Genomic DNA, 18,405 nt, shown 5'->3' with positions numbered 1-18,405 from the left:
ATTTTCTGAAGGAAAAAATAAATCTCCTAAAAAGAATTTTATTTTCTGAAGGAAAAAAATGAATCTCCCAAAAAGAATTTTATTTATGACCTTTTATTTTTACGTTGAAAAATAACCCTTAACTTTGGAGTTGGGAGCGTTTTTTTAATATCATCATGGATTCTGGAAGAGCTTTCCTAGATGAATCTATTGGTATATGACAGTATAGGCCTCCCTTCACTGTAACATGAAGAGTTTTTGAATTAAAATTTTGTGAATAACTGTTATTTACGGTCCCTGCCCCCAACAATTTGCAAATTCCACCCAAATCCTATTAAAAATTTCAAATTCTAGTCATAACCGTTTATGTATTCATTGTAACTACTCTTGGGATCGAGAGTTAAAATTGAGGAGTTTTTTTTCAAAATTTTTAATTTCAACCGCATTGGTTATCATTTGCACTCCCAAGACACTTCGAAAATCAAATCTGGGGTTCGGTTTATATGGGGGCTATACCTAAAAGTTGTCGTATATGGCTCATTTAAAACAACATTCGACCTATATTGATAACAAGGACTCGTACCAAGTTTCAAGTCGATAGCTTCTTTCGTTCGGAAGCTAGCGTTATTTCAACAGACGGATGGACGGACATCGCTGGATCGATTTAACGATTTATGGTGTCTGAGACCAATATTTCGCTAAGTTACAAAAGGATTGATAGTCGCGGAAGGGTTAAAAGTTTCGGGGACAGTTTCTTCTGTGTAGGTGTTGCTCTAAAGGAATATTAGGAAATTCATTAGTCTAAATTCCATTTTGTATATCCATAGAATATACACAAAATAATCGAGCGCAACTACTTCCTTATTTATTAATAACTAATTATATTTGTAAGATTAAACAGAATATATAATAAAAGAAAACAAATCTAGAATGCTTTTAACTTAATCCTCTAATGTCCCCAATTTTTGCCAGCATATAATATAATGTTATACAAAATAAAGTAAAAGGAACAAGTAAATCCTGTAAAATTCTCCCGTACAGTTTTCACTCAGTTTTTTTTCCATTTTATCCTTTTTGGCTCTCTTTAGATGTGTTTTACTAAAAGCTTTTCGTTTTAACGCAAGAGGCGATTTTGGGTATTAGAGGGTTAAGATATATATAGTTGTTCAGCATAACTAACAAACTGGTGCTTCCTGATCTGCTCAGCATTAGGATTTCCAACAATTACACAGTTTCAACTGTCATCTCTCTGTGGAAGAAAAAAATATAAAAGTTACCACAAAGATGGTCTCAAAAATATATGTTAGCTAACTTACTCGATTTCCATAAAACCTCGATTAGACAACCATGGCAATAATTGATTGATATGCTGAATGTATCTTGGATTCAAGTACATTGCTTTCTTCAGATCCATACTCTCACCTTCTTCACCAATAATTGTTTCAAAATTTGCCTTTTCTTTAGGATCCAATAGTACCACACCCATTGTCATGGAAGCCGTTGTTGTAGCCCAGAAACCATATTCGATCAACTGTTTATGTAATTCTCGTAAACTTGGAATCCTATCCAAAGGATATTTCAATAAATTCAAATGTTCTTCTAGATTTTGATGATAATAATAAATGAAATGTTCAAATTGATCGATTTTAATATCGATTTGTGTCGATGATATTATCAAATAGAATAGATCTTGGGCTGGAGAACCATAATTGGTATTTTGAAAATCAACAAAGTGTACATCTTCTATCTCGCCTTCTTGGGAATATTTGAAGAGAATATTATTGGTCCAACAATCACCATGATTGAGAACATTGAAATTGCTGGGTTTAGGTTGACGGCCATAAATGAATTTCTCCACGACATAATCAAAGAAATTATTCTGCGAAATGTATATAAAATAATACATTAAATAAAATAAATAGAAAACAAGTATATAGAGCCGAAATTTATATAAGGTTTTTATAAAGGTCTACCATATACCCAAAAGGAATCCATTTTGTCCCATTTGCACTATCAACCGCTTTACATCAATAGCAACTACTTGCGCCAAGTCTCAAGCCGATAGCTTGTTTTATTCGGAAGTTAGCGTAATTGCAATAGACAGACGGACAGACATCACTAGATTTTACCAAAAAACAAAAAAAAAACACAACACAACAAATATTTTTGCAATAATTTAAAATTGAACATTCTATTTCTATTAAAATTTCTGTCAAAATTTTATTTCTATAGAAATTTTTTTCAAAATGTCTATAGAAAATGTTGTAAAAATTTTATCTCAATAGAAAATTTTGTCAAAATTTGATTTTTATAGAAAATTTTGTCAAAATTTTATTTCTATAGAAAATTTTGTCAAAATTTTATTTGTATAGATATTTTTTTCAAACTTTTATTTTTATAGAAAATTTTGTCAAAATTTTATTTCTATAGAAAATTTTGTCAAAATTTTATTTCTATAGAAAATTTTGTTAAATTTTTGTTTCAATACAAAATTTTGTTAAAATTTTATTTCTATGAAAATTTTGTTAAAATTTTATCTCAATAGAAAATTTTGTTAAAATTTTATTTCTGTAGAAGATTTTGTCATAATTTTATTTCTATAGAACATTTTGTCAAAATGTTATTTCTATTGAAAATTTCGTCAAAATTTTATTTCTATAGAAAATTTTGTCACGGACAGACATCACTAGATTTTACCAAAAAAAAAAAAAAAAAAAAAAAAATTTCGTCAAAATTTTATTTCTATAGAAAATTTTGTCACATACAGACATCACTAGATTTTACCAAAAAAAAAAAACAACACAAAAAATCTTTTTGCTATATTTTTAAATTAAAAATTCTCTTTCTATTAAAATTTCTGTCAAAACTTTATTTCTATAAAAAATTTTGTCAAAATTTTATTTCTATAGAAAATTTTTTCAAACTTTTATTTTTATAGGAAATTTTATTTAATTTTATTTCTATAGAAAATTTTTTCAAAATTTATCTCAATAGAAAATTTTATCAAATTTTTATTTCTATAGAAAATTTCGTCATAATTTTATTTCTATAGAAGCCACCATGGTTAGCACGCCCGCCTTGCATACACAAGGTCGCGGGTTCGATTCCTGCTTCGACCGAACACCAAAAAGTTTTTCAGCGGTGGATTATCCCACCTCAGTAATGCTGGTGACATTTCTGAGGGTTTCAAAGCTTCTCTAAGTGGTTTCACTGCAATGTGGAACGCCGTGCGGAGTTTAACATGGAATCGAGCAGCACACAGAGAAGTTCACCAATGTGGTATCACAATGGACTGAATAGTCTAAGTAAGCCTGATACATCGGGCTGCCACCTAACCTAACCTAAACTATTACTATAGAAAATTTAGTCAAAATAGTATTTCTATAGAAAATTTTGTCGAATTTTATTTCTATGGAAAGTTTTGTCAAAATTTTATTTCTATAGAAAATTTTGATAAAATTTTATTTCTATAGAACATCTTGTCAAAATTTTATTTCTATAGAAAATTTTATCAAATTTTTGATAAAATTTTATTTCTCTAGAAAATTTTATTTCTATGAAAATTTTTTTAAAATTTTATTACTATAAAAAATTTAGTCAAAATAGTATTTCTATAGTTTTGTCAAAATTTTATTTTTATAGAAAATTTTTTCAAAATTGTATTTCTATAGAAAGTTTTGTCAACATTTTCTAGGATAATAAAATAGCAAAATAGAAAATAAAATAGAAAAATAGAAAATTTTGTCAAAATTATATTAACATAGAATTTTTGTTCAAACTTTTTTTTATAGAAAATGTAAAAATTTTATTTCTATCGAAACTTTTGTCATACTAGTATTTCTATAGAAAATATTGTCAAATTTTATTTCTATAGAAAGTTTTGTCAAAATTTTATTTCTATAGAATATTTTGATAAAATTTTATTTCTATAGAACATCTTGTCAACATTTTATTTCGTGTTTTGTTTTTTTAATTGTGGGTTTGTACTTCAATCATATTTGTTGTTTTGATCGCAGCTTTAAAACCATTGTGTTGACTAAACTACAAGAGTAGCTTAACCAACAGAGGAAAAGAATGTTTGTCAAATTTATTTGGGCAAAGCCCTAAAGACTGCAAGATGGTTGGATGGACGCACGTTTCGGAATTACCACATTCCTCATCAGCATCCCCTACTTGCAGCAAAACTATCAACCAGTTATCAGAATAAATTCAGGCAGTTCACTAAACCCATGGTGAACCACACTTGAACCTTCCGAAAAAAGTTTATGATAGCCGGCTTATGCCGAAATAAATTCATACAAACATTTCTCTTTTCCTTTGCCACCATCAAATTATCGATTTGAGTGCAGTTGGATTTTGCTGCAAGTAGAGGATGCTGATGAGGAATGTGGTAATTCCGAAACGTGCGCGGTTGTTCAATATCATATACTACCACCACGTACCAAATTTCAACCAGATCGGATGAATTTTGCTTCTCCAAAAGGCACCGGAGGACAAATCTGGGGATCGGTTTATATGGGAGCTATATATTATTATGGACTGATAGGAACCAATTCCTGCATGGTTGTGGACCGATGTGGACCAATTTTTGCATGGTTGTTAGAGACCATATACTAACACCATGTACCAAATTTCAGCCGGATCGGATGAAATTTGCTTCTCTTAGAGGCTCATCAAGCCAAATCGGGGGATCGGTTTATATGGGGGCTATATATAATTATGGACCGATGTGAACCAATTTTTGCATGGTTGTTAGAGACCATATACTAATACCATGTACCAAATTTCAGCCGGATCTGATGAAATTTGCTTCTCTTAGAGGCCTCGCAAGCTAAATTTGGGGGTCCGTTTATATGGGGGCTATACGTAAAAGTAGACCGATATGGTCCGTTTGCAATACCATCCGACCTACATCAATAACAACTACTTGTGCCAAGTTTGAAGTCGATAGCTTGTTTCGTTCGGAAGTTAGCGTGATTTCAACAAACGGACGGACATGCTCAGATCGACTCAGAATTTCACCACCACCCTGAATATATATACTTTATGGGGTCTTAGAGCAATATTTCGATGTGTTACAAACGGAATGACAATGTTAATATACCCCCCATCCTATGGTGGAGGGTATATTTAACAACAAGTAAAACTTTATTTCTATAGAAAATTTTGATGAAATTTTATTTCTATAGAAAATTTTGTCCAAATTTTATTTCTATAGAAAGTGTTGTTAAAATTGTATTTCTACAGAAAATGTTGTCAATACTTTATTTCTAAAGAAAATTTTGTTAAAATTTTATTTCTATAGAAAATTTTGTAAAAATTTTATTTCTATAAAAAAACTTTGTTAATTTTTTTTCTATAGAAAATTTTGTAAAAATTTTAGTAATATATAAAATTTTATCAAAATTGTATTTTTATAGAAAATGTTTGCAAAATTTTATTTCTATAGGAAATTTTTGCAAAATTTTATTGCCATAGAAAGTTTATGCAAAATTTTATTTCTATAGAAAATTTTTGCAAAATTTTATTTCTTTAGAAAATGTTGTCAAAATTTTGTTTCTATAGAAAATTTTTACAATTTAATTCTATAGAACATTTTATCAAAATTTTACTAATATATAAAAAATTTTGTTTCTAAAGAAAATTTTGTCAAAATTTTATTTCTTTAGAAAATATGGTCAAAATTTTATTTCTACAGAAAATTTTATTATTTTTTTTTATTTCTATAGAAAATTTTGCCAAATTTTATTTCTTTAGAAAAGTTTGTCAACGTTTTGTTTCTATAGAAAATATTGCCAAAATTTTATTTCTATATAAAAATGTTTCAAACTTCTATTTTTATAGAAAATTTTGTCCCAGTTTTATTTTTATATAAAATGTTATCAACATTTTGTTAAGGTAAAAAACTTTGTCAAATTTTATTTCTATAGAAAGTTTTGTCAAAATTTTATTTCTTTAGAAAATGTTGTCAAATATTTATTTCTACAGAAAATTTTATTAATTTTTTATTTCTATAGAAAATTTTGTCAAAATTTTATTTCTATAGAAAATTTTGTCAAAATTTTATTTCTATAGAAAATTTTGTCAAAATTTTATTTCTATAGAAAATTTTGTCAAATTTTATTTCTGTAGAAACTTCTGTCACAATTTTTTTTCTATATAAAATTTTATCAAAATGTTATTTCTATAAAAATTTTTGTTAAAATTTTATTTCTATAGAAAATTTTGCAAAATGTTTTAACATAGACAATTTTTTCAAACTTTTTTTTTATAGAAAATTTCAAAATTTTATTTCCGTAGAAAATTTCGTCAAAATTTTATTTCTGTAGAAAATTTCGTCAAAATTTTATTTCTATAAAAAATTTTGTCATAACTTTATTTCTATAGAAAATTTTGTTAAAATTTTATTACTACAGAAAATTTTTTAAAAATTTTATTTCTATAAAAAATTTTGTCAAATTTTTTTTCTATAGAAAATGTTGTAAAAATTTTAGTAATATAGAAAATTTTATCAAATTTGTATTTCTATAGAAATCGTTTGCAAAATGTTATTTATATATGAAATTTTTGCAAAATTTTATTGCTACACAGAAAAAAATATCACCAAAATATTTCCAATTAAAAAGTTAATTGAAGTTGAAAATTTTTTCAATTAATAAATTAATTGATACAATTAACTTTTTAATCATGATAGAAACATTAAGTTAATTAAGTCAATGATTGAAAATTTTAAAATTTGTAATTAAAAAATTAATTGATACAATTAACTTTTTAATCTAATTCGGAAGACTAATTAAAATTGTATTTCAAACAATCATTTGTTAATCCAAATAAAAACTCTAAACCAATTCAGAAAATAATTAAAAATAGTTACCTTTTTTAATTAATAAATTAATTGAGTTTTGCAATCAACATCAATTAAATTTTTAATTGAATCAATTAAAAAATTAATTGAAATTTGCTGAAAAAATCAATTAATTTCTTAATCAAGAATTTTTTCTATGCCCAATTAAAACTGTGATTGATACTATCATTTTCGTGATTGAAGACATTTCAATTAAAAAATTAATTGGATCAATTAATTTGGTGATTGAATCAGAAAAAATTTTTTTTGTGTGTATAGAAAGTTTATGCAAAATTTTATTTCTATAGAAAATTTTTGCAAAATTTTATTTCTTTAGAAAATGTTGTCAAAATTTGGTTTTTATAGAAAATTTTGTCAAAATTTTATTTCTAACTTTAATTTTTATAGACAATTTTGTCAAAGTTTTATTTCTATAGAAAGTTTTATCAAAATTTTATTTCTATAAAAAATTCTGTCAAAGTTTTATTTTTATAGAAAATTTTTACAAAATTCAAAATGTTATTTCTATATATTTTTTTCTATGGAAAATTTTGTCAAAATTTTATTTCTGTAGAAAATTTTGTCAAAGTTTATTTCTTTAGATAATTTTTTTTTTTCAAATTTTATTTCTATATAAATTTTTTCAAAATTTGATTTCCATAGAAATTTTTTTTCAAACTTTTATTTCTATAGAGAAGAATTTTTTTATTTTTTATATTTATAAAACTTGAATTTTAAATAATAAATAAAATTTTCAGAAAAAATAAATTTTGCTATTGAATACTAACCATAGCTTTTCTGTATTCTTCACCATTTTCAAATTTATCCAGATTATCCATAAATGGTTCTTTAAATGAACCAATCATATGTTGCATCATAGTACGGGTCAAGGGATTATTCATATAAGGAGATAAAATATCTGCATAGCATCCTTTCGATAAAACTCTAGAAGCTGAAGCAGCATGAAATTGAGCTAATTTTCTTAGAACAGCTTTAGTATGGTCCATATCCAGGCAATCTAAACGATTAACACTTCGAAAACCTTTAACAGTTAAATCTTCCAAAAGAATATGATGATGCGCCAAAGTATCTTCGCCAAGTTTATAGATTTTCGGAGCAAAATGTATATTTAATCCTTGTTGAAAGTAAATATCTTCCATTTCCGGTATTACTTCGTTGTATACTGTATTCTCAACATTAAAGAAATTTTTATGAATTTCCACAAGATCTTGACTATCAGGAGCAACTTTTAAAATATAAGAAATTTCCAGATTTTGGGAATCTTCAAGTTTTATAACGATTTTGATTCTAAATATAGGTGTGGCATAATTTTCTCCAACAGCAATAGCAGGTTCAGTGGTAAATGAGATAATTTCTACAAAATTTGGATTTGTTTCTCTTAACAATTCCAAAAAAGTGCCTTCATTTACCCAATTGGGAACTTGTGAGTTTTGGAGAGGATTTGATGATGTTTCTGATTTTTTCGACGATGATGATGATGATGTCGTTGGACCTTCAATGTTATCACTTTGTAAATCTGATTCAGCATTGTTGATAACATGATCTAGTATATTTAATACATTATCCTTGGCTGTATCAATTTCACTGGGATTATCTTTCCCTTTGGTTTGTTCATCTGAAGATTCATGGACTTGGGTTTTGTCAGCCTTTGTAGTATCACTGTGTCCGAGGCTTAAATCTGTAGCATCAGTGCATTGGATATTCATAACCTTTATATTGTAATGATCATTTCCATCATTAGAATTATCTTTGGGTGGTTTAATGCTACTGGAAATAGTTGCATTACTGATTTCTTCTTCTACTAAATTATCACTTGATTTTTTACTATCATCTGCTGTATTATCACTGTCTTCATTCTTCATACCAATAAGATCATTGCATTGAACTTCCTCCGTCTCTGTATTGCTGTGATTTTTGCTATCATTAATTGTTTTGGAAATATTTTCAGTGCTGTTTTTTTCTTCTTCCAAAGAATCACAGGATTTATTACACCCAATAGTTGTAGTATCACTGATTTTATTAATCACTCCAATATTATCACTGCAATGAGGATCTATCACATTTCCATCAGTAGCATTATCCTGGGATGATTCAATTCCACTGGGAATATTTACAAGGTTGAGTTTTTCTGAAGACTCACAGACTTGAACATTATCTTTCAATTGGACTTGGTCGATCTCTAAACTTCTGCTATCGTTTTCATCCTTTACTGCACTGGGAATAGTTCCGCTGGTATTTCGTTCTTCTGCTAAAGCATCGGTGGATTTATTAATGTCACCTATTTTATGATCATCGTCTTTCAATTGGTCTTTCCCAATCTCTAAACAGCTACTACCAATTTCATTATTAACTGTATTGGGAAATGTTCCGCTGGTAATTGTGTCTTCTGCTAAAGCATCACCGGATTTATTACTGTCAACTCTACTATGATCACTGGTTTCCTTACTAATATCCACAACCTTATTAAATTGGACATCCCCCACCTTCACACTTCTTTCAAAAATTCCATCAGCTTCATTATCATTTAGTGGATCAACTTCAGTGATAGTACTCTCCCTATTGGTTTCTTCTTTGGCTGAAGTATCACTGGATATATTAATGTCAACGGTTGTATTATCACTGCCTTCTGTAGCTGTTTTGCTTTGAGAGTTTCCATCAGTTGCATTGTCCTTAGGTAGATCAAATTCACTGATATTCACATGGATCTCATCACTGGATTTGACATCCACCATCTTCACACAGCTTTCAAAACTTCCATCAGCCACATTATCCTTCGTTGAATCTTCTACACTGATTATATTTTCCCTTGTGCTTTCTTCTTCTACTGAAGTATCACTGGATTTGCTACTGTCAACAGTTGTTTTATCACTATCTTCTATAGCAGCTTTGCTTTGAGAGTTTCCATCAGTTACATTGTCCTTCGGTGGGTCAACCATACATTCAGTGGGGAATTTTTCTTCAACGAAAGAATCACTGGATTTATTACTTTTCACAACTGTATTATCACTGTCTATTGTAGTCATAACAGTAACATATTTTGATTCGGCGTCCATCAGATTCATACTGTCTTGGTTATTTCCACCAGATACATGAACGTTGGGTGGATCAACTGCACTAATAATATTTTCACTTCTGGTTTTTTCTTCTACTGAAGAATCACTGGATTTATTACTGTCGCCAGTTGTAGTATCACTGCCTTCCTTATTTGCATCTATCAGTTCATTGCATTTCGCTTCGAACTCCTCCGCACCACTATGGTCGTTTCTATCACTTACATTTATCTTAGGTGCCTCAATTTCTCTTGGTGTATCTCCGCTGGTGATCTTTTCTTCTGCTGAAGAATCACTGAATTTCTTATAGTCTGTGTTATCATATCTTTCCTCAATCACATCATCTTTTACACAACAATTATCTGAGTCATCAGCTGCAGTATTCCTAGGTGAAAGTACTCCAATATTTCCACTGCTGATTATTTCTTCTTCTGAAAGATCACTGGTTATAGTACCATCGATAATTCTTCCTTCTTTTGGAAGATCACTGGATTTGTTATTGTCAACAGCGGTATTATCTGTGCTTCCTTTAATAACATCCGTGCATTGGACATCTACTACCTTCACATTGCTGGGATCATTCCAATCTGATTTGGATTCACCGGTACGATCACTGTCATCCTTATGCAAATCACTGGACTTATTACTCTCACCCGTTGAATTATCACTCTCTTGAGCCTTGTCACTAACAACATTTTCCATAACCTGGGAATCCATCACATTTTCATCTTTATCTTGGGCTCCAAGAAATCTTTTTGCCTTATCACTTCTGGGAGCATCATTATTGTGATCTTTTCCCTTTTCTATTTGATCATTAGTTGAATTATTTTCATTTTCTAAATTGGCATTACTTGAATCATTACCACTTGTTCCTGATGCTCCAGTAGGTAATGTTACTTTAGGTAAAGTTCTAGGTGATCTTCTACCTCCAACATTTTTGGTTGTTTCAATTGGTGTTATATCATAACTTTTTGAACTATTTTTCGATACACGTCCACCCATCGTCACAAATATTGAAATATTTTTACTAACACCCACAATAAGAAAAAATCGCAACCAGCACAAAGCTCTAAGATTTCTTAACTGCTATGAAAATTACGAATAACTTATGGAAATGTTGGTTCGATGCGCTCTACTTGAATGCATATATAATAGATATGACGAATAAGTCATAACAATCTCTTCCAGCCCAGATAAGAAGAGTACCGGCGAAAAACCATAGACATACAGATGTTACAACGGTCGGTGATTTTTTGTTACCCTGCAGTTTCGGTATGACGACTCTGATGATAAAAGTAAAGTCTAATGTCATTTGACTACCATGTCGACATAGTCGAGCTATAAACGAAAAAAAAAAACGATGAATATTCTTTTGAGATTGCATAGAGTATATAAGTCAATATACCAGATTAAATATGAAGCAATTTCAGTGAAAATAAAAACAAGTCAACAAATATTTAAATCGAGCGAGAAGATAATTTTTAGCTGCTGCCCTACACTGAAAGTTAAAGGGTAGATAAGTTCATTTTTTTGTTCAATTCTTTAAGATTGTGTGATTCCTCGATGGTAAAAAATTCTATATATTGAATTGATGGTGGAGAGTGAAGTACAATGAGGAAATCCTGCAGGAAGCTTATGTCGAAGGCAGAGTCCAAGAATGTTTCGTATGAGTACAATCTAGGTGAATACAACCCCACTCCTCGATTGATTTTTCAAACGGCATAGATATCACACTCGAAGCTTCAAAGTTAGGAAATTTATAAGGATCATTTCTCTTCCTTCCGTATTATATTAAAACATCCATGGCCCACAGAACATAGTTCAGTGAGCAAACTTTAGAGTTGTTGGTGGATATTATCCTTTAAATCAGTTGACTGGATAATCTTCTAACAATGCCAATGGTTAGCTTCGACCAGAGAAATTAATTTAGAATCCAGAAACAATTCAGACCCATAAGAGTCCATATCGTTTAGATTTGAAAAGCTTCTATCAATGGAACTTCAAAGAATTTCTGTCCAAAAAGTGTTTCCTCATTTCTTTATAAGGGTTTTATATTCTGCGCCGCACTGTGGAACAGGGTATTATAAGTTAGTGCATATGTTTGCAACACCCAGAAGTTGACTAGGTAGACACATGGTGTCATTGCCAATAATGCTTAGGGCGGGGGGTTCCTGAGTCGATCTAGCAATGTCCGTCCGTGCGTCAGTCTGTGAACACATTTTTGTCATCAAAGTCTAGGCCGCAGTTTTAGTCCAATCGACTTCAAATTTAGCACAAGTTTCTATTTTGGGTTAGAATAAAACCCTATTGATTTTGGAAGAAATCGGTTCAGATTTAGATATAGCTCCCATATATATCTTTCGCGCGATATGCACTTATATGGGCCTAGAGGCCAGAGTTTTGACCCAATTTGATTGAAATTTTGAAAAAAGCAGAACTTGGTACTATAGTCAAGTGTGTCAAATTTGATTCAAATCGGTTCAGAATTGAATATATCTCCCATATATGGTTAGGTTAGGTTAGGTTATGTGGCAGCCCGATGTATCACTTAGCTCACTTAGACTATTCAGTCCATTGTGATACCACAGTGGTGAACTTCTCTCTTATCACTGAGTGCTGCCCGATTCCATGTTAAGCTCAATGACAAGGGACCTCATTTTTATAGCCGAGTCCGAACGGCATTCCACATTCCAGTGAAACCACTTAGAGAAGCTTTGAAACCCTCAGAAATGTCACCAGCATTACTGAGGTGAGATAATCCACCGCTGAAAAACTTGTTGGTGTTCGGTCGTAGCAGGAAACGAACCCACGACCTTGTGTATGCAAGGCGGGCATGCTAACCATTGTACCACGGTAGTTCCCATATATGAACTTATATGGGCCCAGAAGCCAGAGTTTTAACCCAATTTGCTTGATATTTTACACTAGGAGTACAATTAGTACTGCAGTCAAGTGCAATAAATTTGATTCAAATCGGTTCAGATTTAGATATAGCACCCATATATATCTTTCATCCGATATGGACTTATATGGCCCCAGAAGCCAGAGCTCTACCCCAATTTGCTTGAAATTTTGCACCAGGAGAACAATAAGTACTGCAGTCAGGTGTGCCAAATTTTATTGAAATCGGTTCAGATTTAGATATAGCTCCCATATATATATATATATATATATATATATATATATATATATATATATATATATATATATATATATATATATATATATATATATATATATATATATATATATATATATATATATATATATATATATATATATATATATATATATATATTCCGCTCGATTTGGACTAATATGACCACCGAGGCCTAAGTTGTTCTCTGATTTACGTGCTAATTTTGTAGAGGGAATAGAATTCACATTCGAACTACGCTTGCTTAATTTGGTTGAAATCGGTTCAGATTTAGATATAGCTCCCACATATATCTTTCGATCGATTTAGTCTCATTTAACCACAGAGACGAACTTTTACCCCGAATTATTTGAAACTATGCACAGGGAGTAGAATTAAGGTTCTTGATATGCATGCCAATTTTGGTTGAAATCGGTTCAGATTTAGATATAGCTCCCATATATATCTTTCACCCGATTTCCCGTCCTATGACCACAGAGTTGTAATCCGATTTACGTGAACTTTTGCACAGTGAGTAGAATTAACATAGGAACTACACATGTCAAATATGGTTGAAATCGGTTCAGATTTCGATATAACTTTCATATCTATGTTTTTCCTATTTGGGCAAAAATTGCCAAAATACCCATTTTCCTTATAAAATCGCCACTGCTAAGTCGAAAACTTGTAAAAATTACTCCGATATGCCTATACTTCTAATACATATTTATCAACCGATAAATCATAAATCAAATACACTTTTGCAAAGTTGCCTCAAACTTGATTCAGATTTAAATGTTTTTTACTAACACCGTGATTCACCCCGGGTCATTACCCGACTTAAATTTAAAGTCTACAAATTTTGTAGAAATCTAACAAATTTTGTCCAGATCGGGTCAGATTTAAATATATATATATATATGGGAACAAAACCCTTTGTATATAGCACTCAACACATTTGACAGATTTGATATGCTATCGAAAATGTGGATTTACAAAGTGGTGAAGGGTATAATATAGTCGGCTCCGCCCGAGTTTAGACTTTTCTTACTTGTTTTTAATAAAAAAAACGTATTATCTGGGGATCGGTTTATATGGGGTTATATAAAATTATGGACTAAAATGAACCAATTCCTGCATGGTTGTTGGATACCATATACTATACTTGTTTTTAATAAAAAAGTATTATTTTTAATAAATTTTCTTCAAATTAACACTAAGTGTTAATTTATTTATTGTTTTTGCAATAAGTAAAATATTCTTGTTAATTTTTTTTTTTTTTGGGTGTAGAAGAAGTTCAAATTTTTTGTTAGGTTATTTCAGTTACAGTTCAGTGGATGCTTTACTAATTATTTTTAATATAGAAGAATAATATGTTTATGTAAATGTCATTTGGAGATATATTTATCGATATATTATCATCAGTTGATTGTAATAGACCAACTTGAATAAGTTGAGCATTTTGTAGAGGATAACTAAGATTACTGAGGCGGAAAATATCCTTCATTATATTAAGCATTTCCTAAGCTTCCACTTGACAAATCATTAATATTTCAATAATATTAGCTATTATTACATAAAAAAATGATGAGAAAATTTTCACTTCTTTTTCATCACCCAATTTCTAGTTTTGTTATTATCAGAAACATAAAACGTATAGTTAAGCGTTAAAATTAGTACACCAGAAAAAAATTAGAAAACATGATTATAAAATGTCGCAATTGGTAAAACCATATAAAAAATATGTTTACTCATGCAAAACTCGTTTCTTATCTATCCATGAATAAGTTAAGATATTTATAATGTTGAATAAAATTTTGCAAAAAAATATTGATAATGTAGGGTAGATATAGATAATGCATAGGACCTATTTCCCATTATTGACTTTAATACTAGTTTTTTTGGTATGGAAGAAATTTTTGATTTATTTGGGGGCCTACATCAAATTGTTAAGTTCAATATATTAACCTATTAATTAATAGGGAATAAACTTCACCTGGCGAATCGGATGACAAATATAGTTAATTCAATTCCAATGAAATTAGTACACAACTATTTTCAAATGATAAAAATATATCTGGTTAGCTTCTGAATTTTGCAACAAAAACTCCTTCAACCACAAAAAAATTGTCCTCGACCTTAAACTTTTCTATAATGAGTATAAATAAAAAAATATTCTCATATCTAATCACCAAAAATCACAATGACGACCTTGTATTTTCTTATCTATTATATGAAATTTAAGTAAAACAACTAATCGGCCAGTATTAAATTCGTTAGAAATATCAGCATGGTTTTTGGTTAACATTCCTAACAAATAGTATTGTGTAACCCCTAGACATATTTAATATTCTCCACATCAAAAATTATATTTTAGAATGAAGGTGGTATGATTAGTCTAATATGTATTAGAAAATTGGTCTTATAAAAACATTATTTGTGACTGGACACTTTTAATTTAAACAAGTAAGTAAAGTAGAAAGTCGGACGGGGCCGACTATATCATACCCTAAACCACCATTACAGAATTAGTAATCATAAGCATTTGAGGGGTAACATATAGGTCTGGGAAATAAACCGCAGTTGCATATTTAAGAAAATTAAGGGGTACATGTCTATGGGTGCTTTGTGTCAATCTGACTATAGCTCATAGTCAATGTTGCCAGGGAAAATGTTCGGTTTACCCTACAAGGACAAAAAAAGTTCCCTACTTTCTCATACATTCCCAAACAATTTTCCCTACTATATTTTTCGTTAAATTTAAGAAATTTTACAAAACAAAAATGGTTCTAAGTACTTTATTATCTTAGAACATGAATATGCAACGTATATAACTTAAAATATAAATTTGTATTACCATCACGGTTGCCACAGTTGGTAGAATTCTACCCAAATTAGTTACCTTTTTTGTTAAATCTCAATAAAAATAAAATTTTGGAAAAAGTTTCTATAAACAAATTTTTGTGAGAAATTTTTCTATAGAAATAAAATTTTGACAATAAATTCTATAGAAATAAAATTTTGAGAAAAAATTCCACAGAAATAAAATTTTGAGAAAAATTTTTATAGAAATAATATTTTGAAAAAAAAAAATTCTATAGAAATACAATTTTGACAAAATATTCTATAGAAATAAAATGTTGACAAAATTTTCTACAGGAATAAAGTTTACCACACATTGTTAAAGATCAAGCCTTGCCGGCTTCTAATATCCTCCTCCACCGAAAGAATTTTCTTCGTAAAAAGAACGAAAAATTTCGTTGAAAGTACGAAATTTGTCATTGTTTTACAACCAAAGAAACTTTTCATTAAAAGTACGAAATATTTCGTACTTTCTACGAAGAAAAGTTCTTCCAAAATTTTCGTAGTTTGTACGAAAAAAATTCGTACTTTTTATGAAAAATTTTCGTAGTTTTTATGAAAAATTTTCGTACTTTTTATGAAAAACTTTCGTACTTTTTTTCAAAAATGTTTGAACTTTTAGAAAAAAATTTATAGTCGAAAGTGCATTTGGTTATAGTTACAAGTGTGAAAAATGACATCACTACTTTACATCTTAAGTTTTTGAATAATTTTTTGTTTTATTGCTTCACTTTTATTCATAGCGCGCTATCACCCAAATGAGAAGTAGCATAGACTTGCATAAAAAAATAGAATAAAATAATACACTCACGCACATTATAAAAGACAATTTAATGCCGCGAACGGAAATTTTACAACTTCAATGAAACTTCTTCGTTATTTCTAAGAAAATGTTTCGTACTTTTTATGAAGAAATTTTAACGCAGAATGTTTCGTAAAATATTCGTAAAAACTTCTTCACAAAATTCATGAAATTTGAAGAAAGTTTCGTTAAAAGTACGAACTTTTTACGAAGAAAAGTTAATGTAGAATATTTCGTAGAAATTTCGTATATTCGTAAAATGTTCTTCGTAAAATTTACGAAAATGAATGAAAATTTCCTTATTTTAATGAAGAATTCACGAAGAATAGTTAATGAAGAATTCTTCTTAAAATTAACGAAGAGAATTCTTTCGGTGTCTAGAGCCACCAAAATGTAAAAATTATTACAAATTGTGTTGAGTAAAAATGTCCTACATTGTGGTTCTACGTCCCTACAAGACGCTAAATATTAGAAAATCCCTACATATAGGGAATTTCCCCTACTTCTAGCAACAATGGCTGTGTTGATATTGCACCTACGGAGTTAGTATGCCACTAATATTGAGCCCATTATTAAAAAAGAGAAAATCGTTAAATTAGTGTGGGTAATAAATACAAATTTGTAAAAATCGAGCAATATTCTTATGTAAGAGCTACAAGTACGATCGGCTAGTACATCAAAATTTGAAATTTGAGTAACATTGGTTAATAAATAAGAGTACTATGGCCAAATTTGGGAAAATCGAGCGATGCATATATATGGAAGCTATATCTAAATCTGAACCAATTTGCATAATATTTTGCGGGTTTGATTAATACCACAAAAGGTAACCTTGTGCAAGATTTGAGTAAGATCAGTTAAGAAATGAGGCCTGTATGGTCAAACATAAGGTTATTAGGGGCGAATTTTTCAAAATCGGGTGATGCATATATGGGAGCTATATCTACATCTGAACCGATTTCGATGAAATTTTGCACATATAGTTAGTACTATAGAGTACTGGATCTAGCCAACTTTTAGTAAGATCGGTTAATAAATAAGGGTTCTGTGGCCAAATTTGGGAAAATCGGGCATACATATATATGGGAGCTATATCTAAATCTGAACCGATTTCGATGATTTTTTGCACATATAGTTAATGCTATAGAAGACTACATTTAGCCAAATTTGAGTAAGATCGGTTGATAAATAATTTACAAATTTAGAAAAATCGGGCGGTACATATATATGGGAGCTATAGCCAAATCTGAACCGATTTCGATGATTTTTTGCACATATAGTTAATGCAATAGAAGATTATATTTAGCCAACTTTGAGAAAGATCGGTTGATAAATAAAGGTTTTGTGGCCAAATTTGGGAAAATCGGGCGATGGAAAAGATTACCTGTTGCCAAATTTGGTGATGATCCGTTTGAAAAAAAGCGTAACGTGCCCCATTTGTCGAAATCGGGCGATACATATATAAGGGAGCTATATCTAAATTTGATCCGATTTCTTTCAAATTCAATAGCGTTCGTCCTTGTGCCCAAGAAACTCCCCGTACCAAATTTCATCAAAATCGGTTAATAATTGCGACCGGAATCCTGTGAACAACAAATACATGGACAGACGGACGGACGGATGGACACCAAGCGCTAGATCGACTCAGGAGGAGATTTTGAGTCGATCGGTATATATTTTATGGGGTCTAAAGTCAATATTTCTGGTAGGC

The 18,405-nt window shown here is 29.9% G+C and overlaps 1 protein-coding gene across 1 annotated transcript; it reads right to left on the bottom strand.

The window, feature by feature from the left end:
* Nucleotides 1-822: 822 nt before the first annotated feature.
* Nucleotides 823-11,191, bottom strand: LOC142220485 (uncharacterized). The gene is made up of 3 exons (XM_075289661.1): nucleotides 7,612-11,191; nucleotides 1,296-1,858; nucleotides 823-1,228 (listed from the first exon to the last, which is right to left on the bottom strand). Exons 1-3 carry the CDS (start codon nucleotides 10,894-10,896, stop codon nucleotides 1,204-1,206), a joined length of 3,873 nt encoding a protein of 1,290 aa, XP_075145776.1. The 5' UTR covers nucleotides 10,897-11,191; the 3' UTR covers nucleotides 823-1,203.
* Between the last annotated feature and the right edge of the window lie 7,214 nt (nucleotides 11,192-18,405).

This window comes from Haematobia irritans, chromosome 1, assembly GCF_050003625.1.
Source record: "Haematobia irritans isolate KBUSLIRL chromosome 1, ASM5000362v1, whole genome shotgun sequence".
Taxonomy (NCBI): Eukaryota; Metazoa; Arthropoda; class Insecta; order Diptera; family Muscidae; genus Haematobia; species Haematobia irritans.
The sequence above is the reverse complement of the archived record's forward strand: the minus strand, read 5'-3'. Positions and strand labels throughout refer to the sequence as shown.

What these genes read in the sequence shown, in the direction of transcription:
- LOC142220485 (XM_075289661.1), bottom strand. Translation starts at nt 10,896, where the DNA reads ATGGGTGGACGTGTATCGAAAAATAGTTCAAAAAGTTATGATATAACA. An exon ending in AAGAATACAGAAAAGCTATG is followed by an intron (nt 1,859 to 7,611) that starts GTTAGTATTCAA and finishes TACATTTCGCAG; the next exon opens with AATAATTTCTTTGATTATGT. An exon ending in CGAGGTTTTATGGAAATCGA is followed by an intron (nt 1,229 to 1,295) that starts GTAAGTTAGCTA and finishes TTTCTTCCACAG; the next exon opens with AGAGATGACAGTTGAAACTG.